Source organism: Phragmites australis, chromosome 18, assembly GCF_958298935.1.
Source record: "Phragmites australis chromosome 18, lpPhrAust1.1, whole genome shotgun sequence".
Classification (NCBI taxonomy): domain Eukaryota; kingdom Viridiplantae; phylum Streptophyta; class Magnoliopsida; order Poales; family Poaceae; genus Phragmites; species Phragmites australis.
In genome coordinates this window covers 8,906,051-8,924,005 of record NC_084938.1, presented here as the reverse complement: position 1 = coordinate 8,924,005, position 17,955 = coordinate 8,906,051, and the positions used below count along the sequence as shown (strand labels likewise).

At 43.4% G+C, this 17,955-nt stretch overlaps 1 protein-coding gene across 1 annotated transcript; it reads left to right on the top strand.

The window, feature by feature from the left end:
* Positions 1–15,767: 15,767 nt before the first annotated feature.
* LOC133899388 (senescence-specific cysteine protease SAG39) lies at positions 15,768–16,881 on the top strand. The gene is made up of 2 exons (XM_062340379.1): positions 15,768–16,203; positions 16,295–16,881. The coding sequence occupies exons 1-2, from the start codon at positions 15,768–15,770 to the stop codon at positions 16,879–16,881; spliced, it is 1,023 nt and encodes a 340-aa protein (XP_062196363.1).
* The last annotated feature ends 1,074 nt before the right edge of the window (positions 16,882–17,955 follow it).

Below are 17,955 nucleotides of genomic sequence, written 5' to 3'. Positions count from 1 at the left end.
CTTTGAGTCCGGAATAATTCAATAAAGTGGATGGACTTGAAGAAGCTAAGCAAATTTGGGATACTCTTCAAGTTGCTCATGAAGGGACAACAAGTGTAAGAGAATCCAAGATAGAGCTGCTTGAGGGCAAGCTAGGAAGATTTGTGATGGAAGATCATGAAACTCCTCAAGCCATGTATGATCGGATGATGGTGCTTGTGAACAAGCTAAGAGGGCTTGCGAGTGAGGACATTGATGATCACAAAGTGGTAAAGAGATTGCTTAGAGCATTTGCTCCTAGAAACCCCACTTTGGTGACACTCCTCCGAGAGAGAAGGGACTATAAGAGGCTTACACCAAGCGATGTGCTTGGAAGGATCCTTGCTCATGAGCTCATGGAAGAAGAAGCAAATGAAGTAAAGCTTCATGCAAAACAAAGCTCAACCTCAAAACACAAGGAGGTTGCATTCAAGGCAAGCAAAAGCAAGCAAGCTCAAGAATCAAGTACAAGTGAAGAGGAAAGCTCCGAAGATGAAGTAATGGCCTTCTTTGTGAAAAGATTCAAAAAGTTCATGAGAAAGGGAGGCTATTCAAAATACAAGAGATACATGCCCAAGAAGAGAACATCAAGGAGGGCATGCTATGAATGTGACGAAATTGGTCACTTCATAGCCGATTGTCCGAACAAGAAGAAAAGAAAGGACAAAGAAGACAATAAAATCAAGCCATACAAGAAGGACAAGAACAAGATATACAAGAAGAAGTATTCGGGCCAAGCACACATTAGAGAAGAGTGGGATTCAAACTCCGACTCTGACTCCGATGATGAAGGAGTCGCCACCATTACTATCCATGAGCCAACACCAAGAAAATCACTCTTAATGAGTGATGATGATGACGACTCCCCAAAGTGCTTCATGGCTAAAAGCTGCAAGGTAAAATCTCAATCCAAACTTTTAGATAGTGATAGTGAATATGATAGTGATTGTGATAACTTGTTTAAAAGTTTGAATAAAAATGTCATGGCTAAAATAAAGGAGCTAATGGATACAATAGATAGTCATGAAGAGACCCTCAAGAGACAAGAGGACTTGCTCATCCTTGAAAAGAAGAGAAACCTTAAACTCGAGAAGCTCTTTGCTAAAGAGAAGGAAAAAGTTGAGAAATTGTCAAATGATTATGATTTGACCAATTCCTCAATTGCCGACCTTAAGAGTAACAATTTCTTGCTTCAATAGAAATTATCTTGTTTAGATGAAAATTATATAACTCTTGAAATACAAATTGATATCCTTAAGAAAGGCTCATCCAACTCTAGTGAAGCTAATTTACTATCTAGTGCATCTACTAGCAATGGATGCTCTCATTGTTTCAACTTTGATATAAATGCTTGTACAACTAATGTTGAATCCTTGCAAGCGTTACAAAAGGAGAATGAGAGGTTAAATGCCTTGGTCAAATACGGGTGCATCAAAACCTATAAATCAAAAGATGCACTTTACAAGACCATCCAAGCAAAGGATAACAAGCAAAAGAGAGGTCTTGGATTTGACCAATACACGAGCAAGCCTAATGGTTGTATGCTATTGAATGGAGTGGAATTCCTCAAGTTTGTCAAAGGAGGTAAGCAATTGATCACACGGCTCAAACAAGGCAACCAAAGACTCATGCTCCTCAATGTTCATTCTATGCCTCATATATGATCAAGAGAGACCACCGTGGTAAAGTGGTTGCTCTTTATGTTGGTCCCCGCACAAGAGATAGAATTGTTAAAAGGAATGTGTGGGTGCCAAAAGCGCTTGTGACTAACGCTAAAGGACCCAAACAAATTTGGGTACCTAAAATAAAGGCATAACTTTGTTTTGTAGGCATACTCCTCCGGTGGATCAAGTTGGGTCATGATAGTGGATGTACAAATCACATGACCGGAGAAAAGAGAATGTTTTCCTTTTTTGAAGAAAATGGAGGACCTCATGAAAACATCATTTTTGGCGATAATGGAAAAGGAGAGGTAATAGGCCTAGGTAAAATCGCCATCTCAAATGATCATTCTATTTCAAATGTCTTATTAGTCAAATCTCTTAACTACAATTTGTTATCTATATCTCAATTATGTGAGATAGGTTATAATTGTCTTTTTACAAATGAGGGTGTGATTGTCTCTAGAAGGGAAGACGCCTCAATAACTTTCACCGGTAAGTTGAAGGGTAAATTTTATCTTGTTGATTTTTCAACGGATGAAGTGAAGCCTAAAACTTGGTTGATGGCTAAGTCTAGCATGGGTTGGCTTTGGCATCGCCGACTAGTTCATGTTGGCATGAGGAATTTGTTTAAACTTCAAAAGGGTGAATATATCCTAGGACTAACAAATGTTTCTTTTGAGAAAAATAGAATTTGTAGTGCTTGTCAAGCGGGAAAGCAAGTTGGAGCATCTCATCCCGTGAAAAATGTGATGACAACTACAAGACCATTGGAACTCCTCCACATGGATTTATTTAGGCCGATTGCCTACATAAATATTGGAGGTAACAAATATGGTTTAGTTATTATTGATGACTTTTCACGTTTCACTTGGGTATTCTTCTTGCATGATAAAAGCGAAACATAAGCTATTTTCAAGAAGTTTGTAAGAAGAGCCCAAAATGAGTTCGAAGTGAAGATCAAGAGAGTGAGAAGCGACAACAGAAGTGAGTTCAAGAATATACAAGTTGAAGAGTTTCTTGATGAAGAGGGAATCAAGCATGAATTCTCGGCTCCTTACTCCCCTCAACAAAATGGAGTGGTCGAGAGGAAGAATAGGACTCTAATTGAGTCCGCAAGAACAATGCTTGATGAATACAAGGTATTGGATCAATTTTGGGCGGAAGCAATCAACACCGCATACCATGCCATCAACCGGTTGTATCTACACAAGATATTGAACAAGACCGCATATGAGCTTCTAACCGGTAACAAACCAAACGTTTCCTACTTTAAGGTTTTTGGTAGCAAATGCTTTATTTTAAACAAGAAGGCAAGAAGTTCAAAATTTGCTCCAAAAGTAGATGAAGGTTTTATGCTTGGTTATGGATCAAATGCCTACGCCTACCGTATTTTCAACAAAACCACCGGTTGCGTTGAAATTGCAAGAGACGTAACATTTGATGAATCTAATGGCTCCCAAGTGGAGCAAGTTGATCCTAATGTGCTAGGTGACGAAGAAATACCAAGCGAAGTAATAAAGAAGATGGCAATTGGTGAAATCAAGCCTTTAGAGCAACAAAAGGTTCAAGAGACTCAAAATGATCAAGATCAACCATCTTCATCAATGCAAGTGGAACCATCAACATCAACTCAAGATCAAGACGACAAACGACCACAAGACCAAAATCAAGACTATGAAGACCTAAATAACTTTTTGGATGATGAAGTGGACGATATTCAACATCAATCTCAAGTGCCACACCCACGCGTTCATCAAAGCATCCAAAGAGATCACCCCGTGGACAACATACTTGGTGATATACAAAAGGGGGTAACTAGTTATTCAAGAATTGCAAATTTTTGTGAATTTTACTCTTTTGTTTCCTTTTTGGAGCCTTTGAAGGTAGAAGAAGCTCTTGATGATCCGGATTGGGTGATGGCTATGCAAGAAGAATTGAACAACTTCAAAAAAAATGAAGTTTGGTCTTTGGTGAAAAGGCCAAAGCAAAATGTGATTGGGACAAAATGGGTCTTCCGCAACAAACAAGATGAAAATGGGATAGTAACAAGGAACAAAGCTCGATTGGTTGCTCAAGGGTTCACTCAAATCGAAGGTTTGGATTTTGGTGAGACTTATGCTCCCGTAGCTAGGCTTGAGTCAATTCATATATTATTAGCCTATGCTACTCACCATGATTTCAAGCTATATCAAATGGATGTAAAGAGTGCATTTCTCAATGGATCAATCTCCGAATTGGTATATGTGGAGCAACCGCCCGGCTTTGAAGATCTCAAGCATCCCGCACATGTTAACAAACTCCATAAGGCGCGCTATGGGCTAAAACAAGCTCCTAGAGCATGGTATGAATGCCTTAGAAATTTTCTTGTCAAAAAAGAGCTTTGAAATAGGCAAAACCGACTCTACTCTTTTTACCAAGAATGTTGATAATGATTTATTTGTTTGCCAAATATATGTCGATGACATTATATTTGGTTCTACTAATCAAAAATTTTGTGAAGATTTTAGTAGGATCATGACAATGAGATTTGAGATGTCTATGATGGGGGAATTGAAATTCTTTCTCGGATTTCAAATCAAACAACTCAAGGAAAGAACCTTCATTTGCCAAACCAAGTATATCAAAGACATGCTCAAGAAGTTTGACATAGAGAATGCCAAACCAATCAAGACACCTATGCAAACTAATGGACATCTTGATCTCAATGGAGAAGGCAAAAGCGTGGATCAAAAGGTATATCGTTCCATGATAGGTTCTTTGCTTTATCTATATGCATCTAGGCCCGATATCATGCTTAGTGTGTGCATATGTGCAAGATTTCAAACCGCTTCTAAAGAGTGTCATTTAATGGCCGTTAAGAGGATTCTTTGATATTTAGTTCATACACCTTACCTTGGCTTATGGTATCGTAAAGGGTCATCCTTCGACCTTATCGGCTATTCGAACTCCGACTATGTCGGGTGCAAAGTAGATAGAAAAAGTACTTCGGGGACTTGCCAATTCTTGGGTATGTCCTTAGTGTCATGGTCATCCAAGAAACAAAACTCCGTAGCCCTATCTACCGCCGAAGCCGAATATGTTGCCGCGGGAGCTTGTTGTGCTCAACTCCTATGGATGAGGCAAACTCTAAGAGAGTATGGTCACAAAACATCCTAAATTCCACTTTTGTGTGATAATGAGAGTGCCATCAAAATAGCCAACAATCCTGTACAACACTTAAGAACCAAACACATAGATATTAGACATCATTTCTTGAGAGATCATGCAACAAAAGGGGATATCGATATTCGCCATGTGAGAACCGAAAGACAACTAGCCGATATCCTCACTAAGCCACTAGACGAGCAAAGGTTTTGCGAGTTGAGAAGTGAATTAAATATCCTAGATTCATGAAACGTGGCTTGAACTGTTGCATACATTTGCTTGTTATAGATTTGTAACTTTCTTAGCTAAAAGTTTGCGAAAACTGCATTTTTGAGTGATTTTCTCAAAATTATTTGGTTCTTTGATCTCTCGATCATGATTTGCAATTTGTGATCATAGTTATGTAATGATGCTTGTTGGCTGATCACATTTAGCAAATTAGTCCTTTATGTCCAACAGCTTTCTCCCGAAAAACTCCTCCCAAATTTCAGCGTTCAATCTATTCTGTCATAGTTCCAAGTGCCGGAATGTCCGGTGTTCACCGGAGTATCTGGACCTGACACTGTTCACTACTCAAGCTGATTCCTGTCCTGGTTCCAGTTACCGGATAGTCCGGTCTTCATCGGAATCTCCGGTATAAGTATCAGGACCGGAGTCTCCGGTCTTCACCGGAGTCTCTGGTATAGTATCAGGACCGGAGTCTCCGGTGTCTCCAAATTTCTTATATAACCCCCTGCCCGAACAGTTCCTCATATTCATCTACTCTCAACTTCTCTCTCCCAAACTTACTCTCTCCGGCGATTTTTGAGGAACAACCAAGGAGCTTCAAGATTTTCATAGTTTCTCACTTGGATTCAAGGCCAGAATCTCCGAAAATCCCTATTCATCAAAATCCCCGGAGTATTTTTGCTCAAAAAGGTACTTTTTCACAAATATTCCCGATCTCTCAATGCCCTTGTCTAGGATCGTTTTCCATTGGTAGAATAGCTCCATATACTTCCTAGAACTCATCCCTAAACCAGATTCAACTCTTATCGGTCGAATCTTCCAAAACCCTAGGTTTTGGGGGATTTCTCGGGATACTCCAGTGTCTGCCTGATTTTCAGCAACCTCTTTTAATTAGTGTCTCTCATGTCCACAAATTCATTCTATCTCTCTCAGGTTATTTGCAATGGTCGGAGATCGCTTTTTAAAGGGTCACACATTTGAGAGGAAGAAGAAACAAAAGAGTGATCCTCGCGCTCAAGAGGCGAGAGCACCGGCACATTCCGAGGATAGTGGAAGTGGGCACGTAAGCGGTGAAAGAGTCCGCAAAGTGGCCTCAGGCAGAGGTATTCACATCGAAGAAGGGGGATCTACTGAACACTATGAAAGAGATGTTGTCACTTTATGTCGGACCAAAAGTCAAGCAATGAGAGGCCGCGAAAGTGGTCGTGGAAAGGGCTTAGCCAAGGTGACAGCAAGAAGGGGAAGAGGTGGGATGCCTTCTCGAGAAGAGAGAGGCAAAGGCATTGCTACAGAAAATAGTTCTGAGCCCGAGGATGATGAGGAAGAAGAGCAAACTGATGAAGTCATTGGACCCTTGAAACTCCATAGACCACTAAGAACTGCTAGCATCTTTGACACTCCAAAACAAACGATGAACTACATGAAGCATGTATCCAGGGTGGTCAATGAGAGATTGAACAACCCATATGACTATGAGAAAAATGTCGCAGATCATCCCTTTTGGAATGACTTCCAAGCATATTTTTATGAAACGGTGATCTTGGCCAAGAAGAAGCCAATTACTCATATGCAGTGGATTGATTGGAATTACATAGCTCAGAAAGATGATCCCGTGTTCAATGAAGTCATTGCTGCTTGTGAGAGCAAGAAAGTTAAAAACATAATGGCTTTCAAGTATGATTGGTGCGAGGAACTTATTGCACAATTTTATGCTACCGTGTGGTTCGAGGGATCTGAGAATCCCGTTATGCATTGGATAACATAGGGAGTCAAGTACAGAATAAGCTTCAGAGGATTTGCTCATCACTTTCATTTTGATACTCGAGACACATCCAAAGATCAAATCCATAACGAGAATCAGCTGACTTTGGAAGAGCTTGGGTTCATGTATCTAAATCATGGACGAGTCGAGTTTGGAAAACTTACAGGGATGAGACCTTTCTACCGTTGCTTAAACTCCCTGTTTCGACTCACCTTGGCACCTAAGAGTGGGGATGCAACAACTGTGCGGAGCATTTCTAGGAATCTCCTCGCCGCCATGTCCAATGATCATGCTCCCTTCAGTGTGGCGTATTTCCTTTGGGAAGAAATTGTGTTTACATCCAAATCGCCCATCAAAAGCTGTGGATACGCTCCCTACATCATGTCTATCATTGAGAGAGTGTCCAAGAAAACTTTTGTGAAGGAGGTAAAGCATGAACCCTATCGGATGAGACCCCTGAACATCCGAGCTCCATCTCCCTCGCCATCACCTCCTCATGCTCCTCCAAGCTCAAGGAAGTTTGCCTCGAGACGTGCTCCTCCTCGAGGGTCATCTTTTATCAAAAGTGCTCTCAAAGCCATTTTCAGAGTGTGCACTCATAATGCTACTCAAATCAAGGAGCAAGGTGTTCGTTTAAAGAAAATAGAGAAGCGTCAGAAAGAGATGTACACCTCCATGAACCTTCAGTCACCTTGTTCACCCATCACTTCGGATGAAGCGAAAAGTGCACTGGTTGAATTTGAAAACCCTTGGGCATGGTATGATGAAGCCCAAGCAGCTGCAGAGAGCTCTCAACCTCAAGCTCAAGATGACTCCTCTGACGCCGCTCCTGGCAATGACACTGAGGGAAGTGATGATGAAGATGATGATGATGATGCCGATGACGATGAAGAAGCCAGCAGCGTTTAGGTTCTCTCTCTTTTTGGTGCTTGATGCCAAAGGGGAAGAGAGAATTATCCAATTCTTAGTTTTCTTAATTTTCTAGCTTTGGATTCTGTTTCATCCTTAATTGTTGTTGGACATTTGGACTCTATTGTTTGTGATGAACTTTGTGCTGCATTTGAATTTGTAAGACTCTTATGTTAGTGTAATGATTGTCGTACTTTCTTAAATTAATTGTGATTCTTATCTTGCCATATGCATCTTATTTACTTAATATTGCATCCCACGGATTCTAGGATATAGGGGGAGCTCTTGCGAATTTAAATCTTGAATATGTGCATTTGCGTATAACTCAAGCTTAAACCAATGCACACATTTAGGGGGAGCTCACCATATCTTCTAGAATTCAAAATCCTATTTCAAATATCTTTTTGTAAGCTTTAATCGTGTTATCATCAATCACCAAAAAGAGGGAGATTGAAAGTGCATCTAGGCCCCCTAAGTGGGTTTTGGCTTATTGATGACAAAACGATTAAGGAACTAATATGTTTATCTAAGTTATGAACAGGTTTAAGTCTTAGTTGAGAAGACATATGACGTTTGACGCTCGTCGAAACGAAAGGAGAAGCAACTAAGAGTACTCAATAGGATTTAAATTCTTTTATTTTTGAAATTGAGTCTAGGATAGCCGCTCTATTAAGAGGGTTGCATTTGATTGCTTGATTAGTGTCTCAATGCTCAAGATATCCTTTAGAACCAACAAGTTGAGAGGCACACTCACCCACAGACACCGGGTTAGTTCTGCAAAAGTTCACTGAGTCCGGATACTCCGGTACTCAGTGTTTAGTCCAGAGTCTCCGAGGTAGACTCCGGCAGAGAGTCTCGGTTCCGATTTATTTTTATTGAAAGAAGACCAGAGTCTCCGGTATCCACCGAATACTCCGGTAGTTGGTGGGTTTTGAGGCCAGAGTCTCCGAGGGAGACTCCGCCAGAGAGTCTCGGTTAAGTCTTTATTTTTATTGAAAAAGACCGGAGTCTCCAGTGTTCACCAGAGAAAAAGTTTTAACCGGAGTTTCCGAGAGAGACTCCGGCAGGGGTGTCTCAGTTAGCATATAATCTTTTTGATAAAAGACCGGAGTCTCCGGTGTTCACCGGATACTCCGGTACCTGGAGAGGCTGGAGGGTCCGGCAAGTCTCCGGACTTAGTCTTTTTGAAAGCCCTGTCAGGACCGGAGACTCCGGTAACTTAATAGAATTGTAACGGCTAGTTCTGACACGTTCTGTGACCGTTCTGACGGCATTTTTGGATTTGGGGTTGGATACTCCGGTCAGGTCTGACAGAACAGTAATGGCTAGTTTTTGAGAGAGGTCTATAAATACTCCCATACCCCATGGCATTTAAGGCTTGCTATTGCTGGTGAACTCTAGACTCGTTGAGCACTTTAAGAGCATTCAAAGTCCCTCCAACCAACTCTAGTGCAAAGTTTGCAAAATTTAGTGAGTTTGTGTTTGGAGAGGGTTTAAGCCACTTGAGCATTGAGTTCTTCCTCGAGTATTCGCTGTGATCATTACTCTTGAAGCTTCGTGCTTCTAGACGGCAAGGCGTCACCCGTAGAGCACCCAAACTTTGTGGAGTGCCACGGGAAGTTTGTAATCAACTTCGAACTAAGTAAGGAAATTCTAGTTTGATCTTTGTGGTCACTAGAAGAGGATAGGGTTGGAAAAGACCCGGCTCTTTGTGAGCTCCTCAACGGAGATGTAGGCACTTCTTTGTGAGGTGGCCGAACTCTAGGATAATCTCTCGCGTTTTTACTTGTACAATTTACTTAATCGTGTGAATTTGTGATTCTTCATATAAATTGCCCTAGTGATCATCTTACTAGTATTAATTGTTATTTTAGCTCTGTGATAACTAGTAGACCTACCTTCAACTATAGATTCTAGCTACTTGCTTTAATTCGTAGTTGTTCTTGATTTCCTGTATACACCGGAGACTCCGGACTAGACCGGATACTCCGTACTAGACCGGAGTATCCGACCTTCACCGGAGTATCTGGCAGATTTAATCCGCTGTTTTAGTTTTAATTTCAGAAAAGCCTATTCACCCCCCTCTAGGCACTTTCAGAAGGTCTATGGACAAACTCAAAGTGGCAAGAAAGCTTACATGTTAACCTCCAAAACTAATTTGCCGACTCCTATAGCTGGCACCTGAAACTGAAGATGAAAATCAAAAGAGGTGAACAGACAAAGATAATTAGTCATGCACAGGAGAGAGAGAGAGAGAGAGAGAGAGAGAGAGAGAGAGAGAGAGAGAGAGAGAGAGAGAGAGAGAGAGAGAGAGAGAGAGAGAGCATCAACTTCTGCATCTTGGGGGTGAGGACATGGATGAACTCCTGGACCATCTCAGCGACACCCACCTCGTGCATCTAATGGGGACTAAGGTGCCAGTCAGGAGAAGAGGAATGGAGCTGGTGGAGACATTACGGACGATTCTATTAGGAATGTAGAGTCTACATATAGACTACTAGAGTTTTTATACTATACTTTCACGTGTACTATTCAGAATATAGTATCATAGCTAGGGTTTTTTAAGCCACAACTCATTCTGATCTTGTTCCACCCATCGGCTACCCTCATCCTGCCGTCTTTCCCATCGATCCGTTGGCTACCCCTCACCCACCGGCTTTCCTCTTTGCTGTCGGTCTCCTCCTGATCCAGTTGTTCCCTGCGTCAATTCGCCGTCATCGAGGCTCCTAGATCTTATTTGTCCTGACCTCTCCTGTCGCTGGCTTCCCTCCAGCCATCGGCGCATCGACTTTGCCAATCCACTACCGACTCCGCCCACTGTCAGCTCACCCGCCTCCTGTTGGCTCGACCCCTCTCTGCAGGCTCCGCCCTTTGTTCTATGTGGTATGTGAAGAGCTTTTTGGTCACACATGTTTCAATGGGTTGCTCTCGGATGGTATCACTAGATGGGCTGCTATCGGTTGGTGGTGACATAACTTTAGTGCTGCTCGTGCTGCTACTTGGTTTCTCTGAACTCAAATTAGCTTCTGTTCCTCAGCTACTTTTTGTGTGTAGCTTTAGTCTTTGCTTTTCCGCTGGGTTCATCCAAGGTTCAATCTTTTTTTAGTTCATCTATACCGCGTAAGTCCATATATTTCTTCATCAATTAGTTGATTTCTTTGTGGTTAGCCAAATATTCATCTTTGTTTTTGTTAATCCTTTCCCGTTGTTATTGATACAACTTAGCCATCTAGATCTTTTCGTAGTTTTGGTGATAACTTCATTTGTTGTTGTAACAATCCAAATTCTTAAAACCAGGAAAATAAAAACTTTTTAAAAAAAACTAAAAAGAGCTTTGCAAAATTAAATAAAACCTTAAGTGTGTATATGTGCTTTATACATGTATATACATATATGCATGTGCATAAATACATATATACATTGAGAGGTATTTTTCTATAAAAAGAATGTTTATGGCTATATATGTGTATTGATTGCTTGCTTGATTGTTTGTTTATGTGAGCTATATATATGTGTAGTAAATACCTTGTATGTATATATATACATGAGTATATACCTAAGTGAAATAATTTTGAAAGGAAAAAGCTGTTAAAAATAAAAAGGCCGAAGTCCATTCCTCTTCTCCTCTCCTTCCCTCTCTCAGCTCGGCCCGCCTGACTCAGCCCAGCCCATCTCTCCTTCCCCTCTCTTTTTTTTCTCTGTTTTGGCCCAGCCCAGCCACTCTCTCCTCTTTTCCCTCCCTCAATACTCAGCTCGGTATCGCAACACAGTAGCAGCAGCCGACCACTGTCGCCGGCGTAGTCGCCGCTGTGTCCGAGACGGAAATCGACAACCCAACCACCCAATGAGTTCACCAGAGCATTTAGAAGCTTGAGCACGCGTCGGTTTTGCCGAAGCCCGAGCCAAAACCGTGAAGAACACACAAGATCATCCGTCGGCCGACCCAAATCCCAACCAAATTCGTGAGTTAGAGATAGAGTTAGGCTATGGATCAAAAAAGGGGAAGAATCCAGGAGCTACGCGTGTGCTTTTGCCCAAGAGATAGAGACCCGGGCGCGTTTGGATCATCAAGATTGAGTTTGAGCCGCCGCCGCCTCTCCTTTCAAATCTGATTCTAGCCGCGGTGTCAAGGTAGGTGCCTAGGACGAGGCTGGTGGAGAGTAGGGAAGGTCGAAGGTGGCAGTAGGGAAGCCTCTTGGACGACATGGAGGCCAACGGAGGTGTCAGATCCGGCCTCCCATGGAGGCCTCATCACCAGATCCGGCTTCTCGTGGAAGCCTCGCCAGATCACCACGCCTCGACCTTCACATGCCGCCACCACAGAGAAAGATAGGGTGGTGGCCGTGAGGAGGGCGGTGAGGGTGGTGGCCATGAGGATGAGGCTGGTGGGGAGACCGAGTAGGAGGAGGATCTCGCGAAAATGGCAGCCGGTGGTGGGCGGTGGGGTTGGAACCGAGAGGGATCGAGGAGAAGAAAAGAGAGAGGGCGAGGAGACTGAGAGAGAGAGAGAGACAGACAGAGAGAGAGAGAGAGAGAGAGAGAGAGAGAGAGAGAGAGAGAGAGAGAGGAGAAGAGACCTTACACTACTACAGATTAGTCATAAGTGTCGACTCATCAGTGTTGATGCGGTCAAAATCGACACTGCTAGGGTGTCACTATCGGTTCATACCAAAATCAGACATACACTCATCCATTCAGACAAAAACTGACACTGGTAAGTAGTATCAGTGCCGGTTAGTATTAAAAATCGGCACTGATACTACCTACGGACCCGAATTTGTGATGAAATATAGTTTTGCTCGTGCCCAACGTCCGGTCGACTCACTCTCTCGATCTTATCCTCGTCTTTCCCCCCTCTCTCTCTATCACACTCTCAGCCTCGAGCTCGTTGGCGTCCCTATCTCCTCCCCTCTCGGCCCCTCCTCTCCTCCCCCCTCACTACCCTCCTTGCCCTCCTCGTAGGCCTCTTCGCGGATTCGGCGCAGGGGCGACGGGATTTGGGGCGGAGGCTGTGGATCTGACGTGGAGGCAGCGAACGACGGCATGGACGGGGGAGATGACACCAACGACAAGGACTTCAGCACAGAGGTGTTCTCTCATGACCTCTTTACGGTGACTTGTGGGGGAGAGAACAGCAAGGCGTGCGTAGGGAGGAGAAGGCTATGGGGACTACTGCAGCGGAGGTGGCGCCGAGGCCTCCATCGGCCAAGAGGAGATCGACCACGCTGAGGTTCCTGTTCGAGCTCGAGAAGCCAGATGGCTCGCTGCCCGGCACAACCAAGCTGCCTCCACTGTCTTAGGAGCCTGAGGCCGACAGCCTCATCGACAAGATCGCCTCATGCAATAGCCTATTTACATTCTTCTGCGTGGGCGAGTGTGAGGAGGAGCGGGACATGAAGTAGGAGCAGCTGGGGGAGGTGCTCGCCGCGGTCCGATCGAGCGGGAAGCAGTAGCTAGACCACCGAGTGTTGGTGGCGCTGGTGAAGATGGTCGGCTTTTGTGGTGGTGGCCTTTGTGCCCCGTGTTTTGTGTAGGATGGGGCAAGGATCTGTGGTGGCAGCTTCCTCGGCGACGATGAGCTCCGTTGTGTGGGGCTGACAGCGGACTCGGCTTAATGCATCGAGCTGGCTCGTTTGCCTAGCCTTTTTCCTTTTTTTGATTCTGGAAAACCTCATCAGTGCCGGTTCCAAAACCGGCACTGATATTCTCCGACTATCAATGCCACTTATGGAGTGCCGATTCCAAAACTGGCACTGATGAGGTTTTAGAATCGACACTGTTGACCTATTTTGTAATAGTGTTATCTCTTGTGCCGGGAGCTCAGGACTTGGAACAAATCTCGACTCCGAGCTTGGTTGCGAGAAAAAGGCCGATTGAATAGATATTTCAGATCCAGATCCTTCATCACTACCAGCAGTGATGTGTATCACTGTCGGGTTTTTATACGAACTGTCAGTGATAACCTATTAACACTGTCGGTTGCTTTCTAAAACTGGCAGTGATACTGATTTTTTTAATGACCAACAGTGATACAACTATTACTACCGGTTTTTGATGATCCGGCAGTGATGATGCGGCATATATAGGGGTTTTTGTAGTAGTGAATTCAAATTTAGGATCATAGTACAATCTAATTGAAGAAAAGAAACCAAGCACTACGTGAAAAAAGCTCAAAAGTGACAGGTCATAATTGTTATGGATGACTGGTCCGTTACCCGTCACCCTGAATACGTCACTGATGAGTCGACACTTATGACTAGCTTGGGTTGGGTAAACAAATATTTTTTTGAGATTTTTTTATTTTAAAAATGTGATAAAAGTTCATTAAGTCATAAGTAACGGGTCATAACTGTGACCGTAAGCTGCCGCAGAATTGAAATAAGCAATATAACTAATGTTTCAAATAAGTGGCCTAGAGTGCCCCCGGTAAAACGGACATAAATTTTGCATACGGACTCCGAATTCGACTTTTTTTTTTGACTCTACAGACATCTACAGAAAAAGTTACATCCATTTTTCCTCCATTTCATTGGGTTCGACGAATTTTTTGAGGCAAAAAATGGCTTGGAAGGTTGAGTTCTCGTTACTAATGACTCTCTAGGACGACCTGTCACTAATGAGTTATTCATTGGTGATGGGTCACAAATTTACACATAACTGACGAGTAATTAGTGACGGGTCACAACTACCACTACATGAAAAATGGACAAGGGTGATGGGTCATAACCGTCATGGGTGGCGGGTCCCGCACCCGTCACCCCGAATGCGTCACTGATGACATGTAATAAGTGACGGGTAAGGACCCGTCACCAATAAGATCATTGGTGACGGGTCAAAACTTGACCCGTCACTTATTAAGGTCATTGGTCACGTGTCACTTATGACTGATATACAGTTTTCGCGCTTTTTGGATGCGAAAAAAAGTAAAAAAAATATTTTTCACCCAAGCCAATCCAACTCAGACCTACCACCACTCGTCACGTGTCTGTACCTATTTTTCAGGCTGTCTCTACCTGTTTTTATAAAAATAAATTTTTTTGCAATGTTTGGATCATTTTCTGTATCTCTGAATAACATCATTAGTGACGGGTCATAACTTGACCCGTCACTTATGACAGGCCTATGAGACCCATCATTAATGAGTTAGTCATTGGTGACGGGTTGACGGGTCAAAACTTGACCCGTCACCAATGACTGGCCTACGATAACCCGTGAGTGATGAGTCGTCATTGGTGACGGGTCAAGTTTTCACCTGTCACTAATGACTGGCATTAGTGACGGGTCACAACTACGACTCATCACTTTTATCATAAGTGACGGGTCATATTACGACCCGTTATTTATGTAGTTTCTCTTTTGTCTGTTTTTCACGTAGTGTACAACCTGTCACTTTTACAATAAGTGACTTGTGGTCACTAATTTCGTGTCTCTTTTATCTGTTTTTTACATAGTAAACTTGAAGAAGGTGCAGTCGAGATGAGTGATTACGTAAACCTTTAAGCGTTAATGCCTTTGTTTTCCATTTTGTTCACATTATGTGAACTCAAAACCTACTTGTCCAGCGGCCAAAATGTTTAAACAAGTCCGTAGTACAAACAAGTTTGCCGATATATTAATATTACGTTGCAATCACGTTTACCACAATCCCTATTTGGCGCCAAAGGTTCCGTGGAAACTCCAAAGAAGTTATTTTGTTTCCTTTAGGGTTAGGCTCTCTGTTGAATGCCTATGATCAGATAGGGCGCTTAATTTTTCTACTTCACATATATGTGAATACCAGGCATAAACTGGGCGTCGCTCTCAGCTGTGCAGTAAGCGTACGTCTCATGCACAAGCATTTTATACCCATCTAGCAACCATTTCTACTTCACGGCTACGCAGGTGCCCCTTTCCACATAATACAATGTACAGGCACCGTATCTCTTACTTAAATACATACATTCCAGTAACTATATATAGCCATGTATGCCAGCTAGCTCCAATCACCAAACCAGAGCTTAGTGCACAGCACCAGAAGTAGTAGCAAGAGCAACTGATCGATCATGGCCATCCCCAAGGCTTTGCTTGTTGCTATCCTCGGATGCGCCTTCTTCTGCAGCGCTGTGCTCGCAGCACGCGAGCTGAGCGATGACTCGGCCATGGCGGCGAGGCACGAGCAGTGGATGGCCCAGTACGGCCGCGTCTACAGGGATGCTGCCGAGAAGGCGAGGCGGTTTGAGGTGTTCAAGGCTAATGTCAAATACATCGAGTCTTTCAACGCTGCGGGGAACCGCAAGTTTCGGCTCGGCGTCAACCAGTTCGCTGACATCGCCAGTGACGAGTTCAGGGTGACCAAGACTAACAAGGGCTTTAAACCAAGTGTGGTGAAGGTTCCTACCGGATTTAGGTATGAGAATGTCAGCATCGATGCGCTTCCGGCAACTGTTGACTGGAGGACCAAGGGTGCTGTCACTCCTATCAAGGATCAAGGCCAATGTGGTAAGTACATTTAGGATAATTTGCATGAGTCCAAAAGGGATTTTGTGACACTGGTTTATGATGACATTGATTGAAACATAATCAACTGCAGGTTGCTGCTGGGCGTTCTCAGCAGTGGCTGCAACGGAGGGCATCGTCAAGATCAGCAACGGCAAGCTCGTTTCTCTCTCGGAGCAAGAGTTGGTGGATTGTGATGTCCATGGTGAGGACCAGGGCTGCGAGGGTGGTTTGATGGACGACGCATTCAAGTTCATCATCAAGAACAGTGGTCTGACCACCGAGTCCAGCTACCCTTACACGGCGGCGGATGGCAAGTGCAAGGGCGGATCCAACAGCGCCGCAACCATCAACGGCTACGAAGACGTGCCGGCCAACGATGAGGCTGCCCTCATGAAGGCGGTGGCCAACCAGCCCGTGTCTGTGGCAGTGGATGGGGGAGACATGACATTTCAGTTCTACTCTGGTGGTGTGATGACCGGCTCCTGCGGCACTGACTTGGACCACGGGATTGCAGCCATTGGTTATGGAAAGACCAGTGATGGCACAAAATTCTGGCTGATGAAGAACTCATGGGGCACGACGTGGGGAGAGAATGGTTACCTGAGAATGGAGAAGGATATTTCGGACAAAAGAGGCATGTGTGGCCTCGCCATGGAGCCTTCCTACCCCACTGAGTAGGCAGATCTTCAAATTCATCATATTCATACATAAACATACATGTTAAATAAATGGTTTATTCGTTGTCTTGTAACATATAGTTCATTTATACGTGTCTGCAAATTGTGCTACAAATAGGTCTGGTATGTATGTTCACTTCTGTATTTCATGAAGCAGACCATGTGGAATTATCGATTAAGAATATGTGATGATTACTTTCCTTGGAGCACTATAATTCTAATGTGTGATGGTTATGAGGCGCTCCTGCATCCCGTGCTTCTTGATGGATGGATGCAACTTCACGAATAATTTGTCTTGTTACTAAGAAGCAGATGGTGCTTTGTAAAATATTTTGTCATTGCACGGATGAGCAAATTCTTGGTGGGGGCCGAGGGTGGCAGCCAAAATGGAGACATTGCTCTCTTTATCTGGTGCATCCGGCTGTATATCTCATACAGGGGTGTAAGTGAGACCCAATGGGTAGTTTGGGTCACTACTTCACTTCATATCTGTTCACATAGTAATTAGGTGGTATGTCATCTTTAGTGAAGTAAGTTGTGAGTCGATCCAATGATAAAAAAAATTACATCGTCCCTAATCTCATCCGTCAAATTCTAGGAGTACTTTGGCATCGAGGTCCCATCTAGTTGTTTTGAGTATTTTGCCCACTACTCTGCCTGACTGACAACAATAGGGTTAGGCCGGTGACAGTAGGGGGCGGATCCAGAATTTAAGGTTGATGGTGTCACCATAAACCATCAACTACGATAACAGTTTCTAGTAAACAAATATACATAGTAATAGTACAATAATTCAACGCCAGCATATCATAATGGTAAATTGAAGTAACAAAGTTAGCAGGTGCAGAACATAGCGGGTCAGTGTTCACGCAAACAGTAACCTGAGTGCTGTAGCAGTATAGCCATAGGCGATTTAGAAGGAAGGTTTCAGATTTAAGAACGTTTAAGAATTAAGAAATAAAGGAGGTTTTTAGGTAGGAGATAGAATTATTTTGAAATAAAGGACGTTTTAGAAGGAGGTTTTCAGATTAGGTAGGAGGTTTTAAGAATATGTGATGATTAGGTAGGAGGTTTT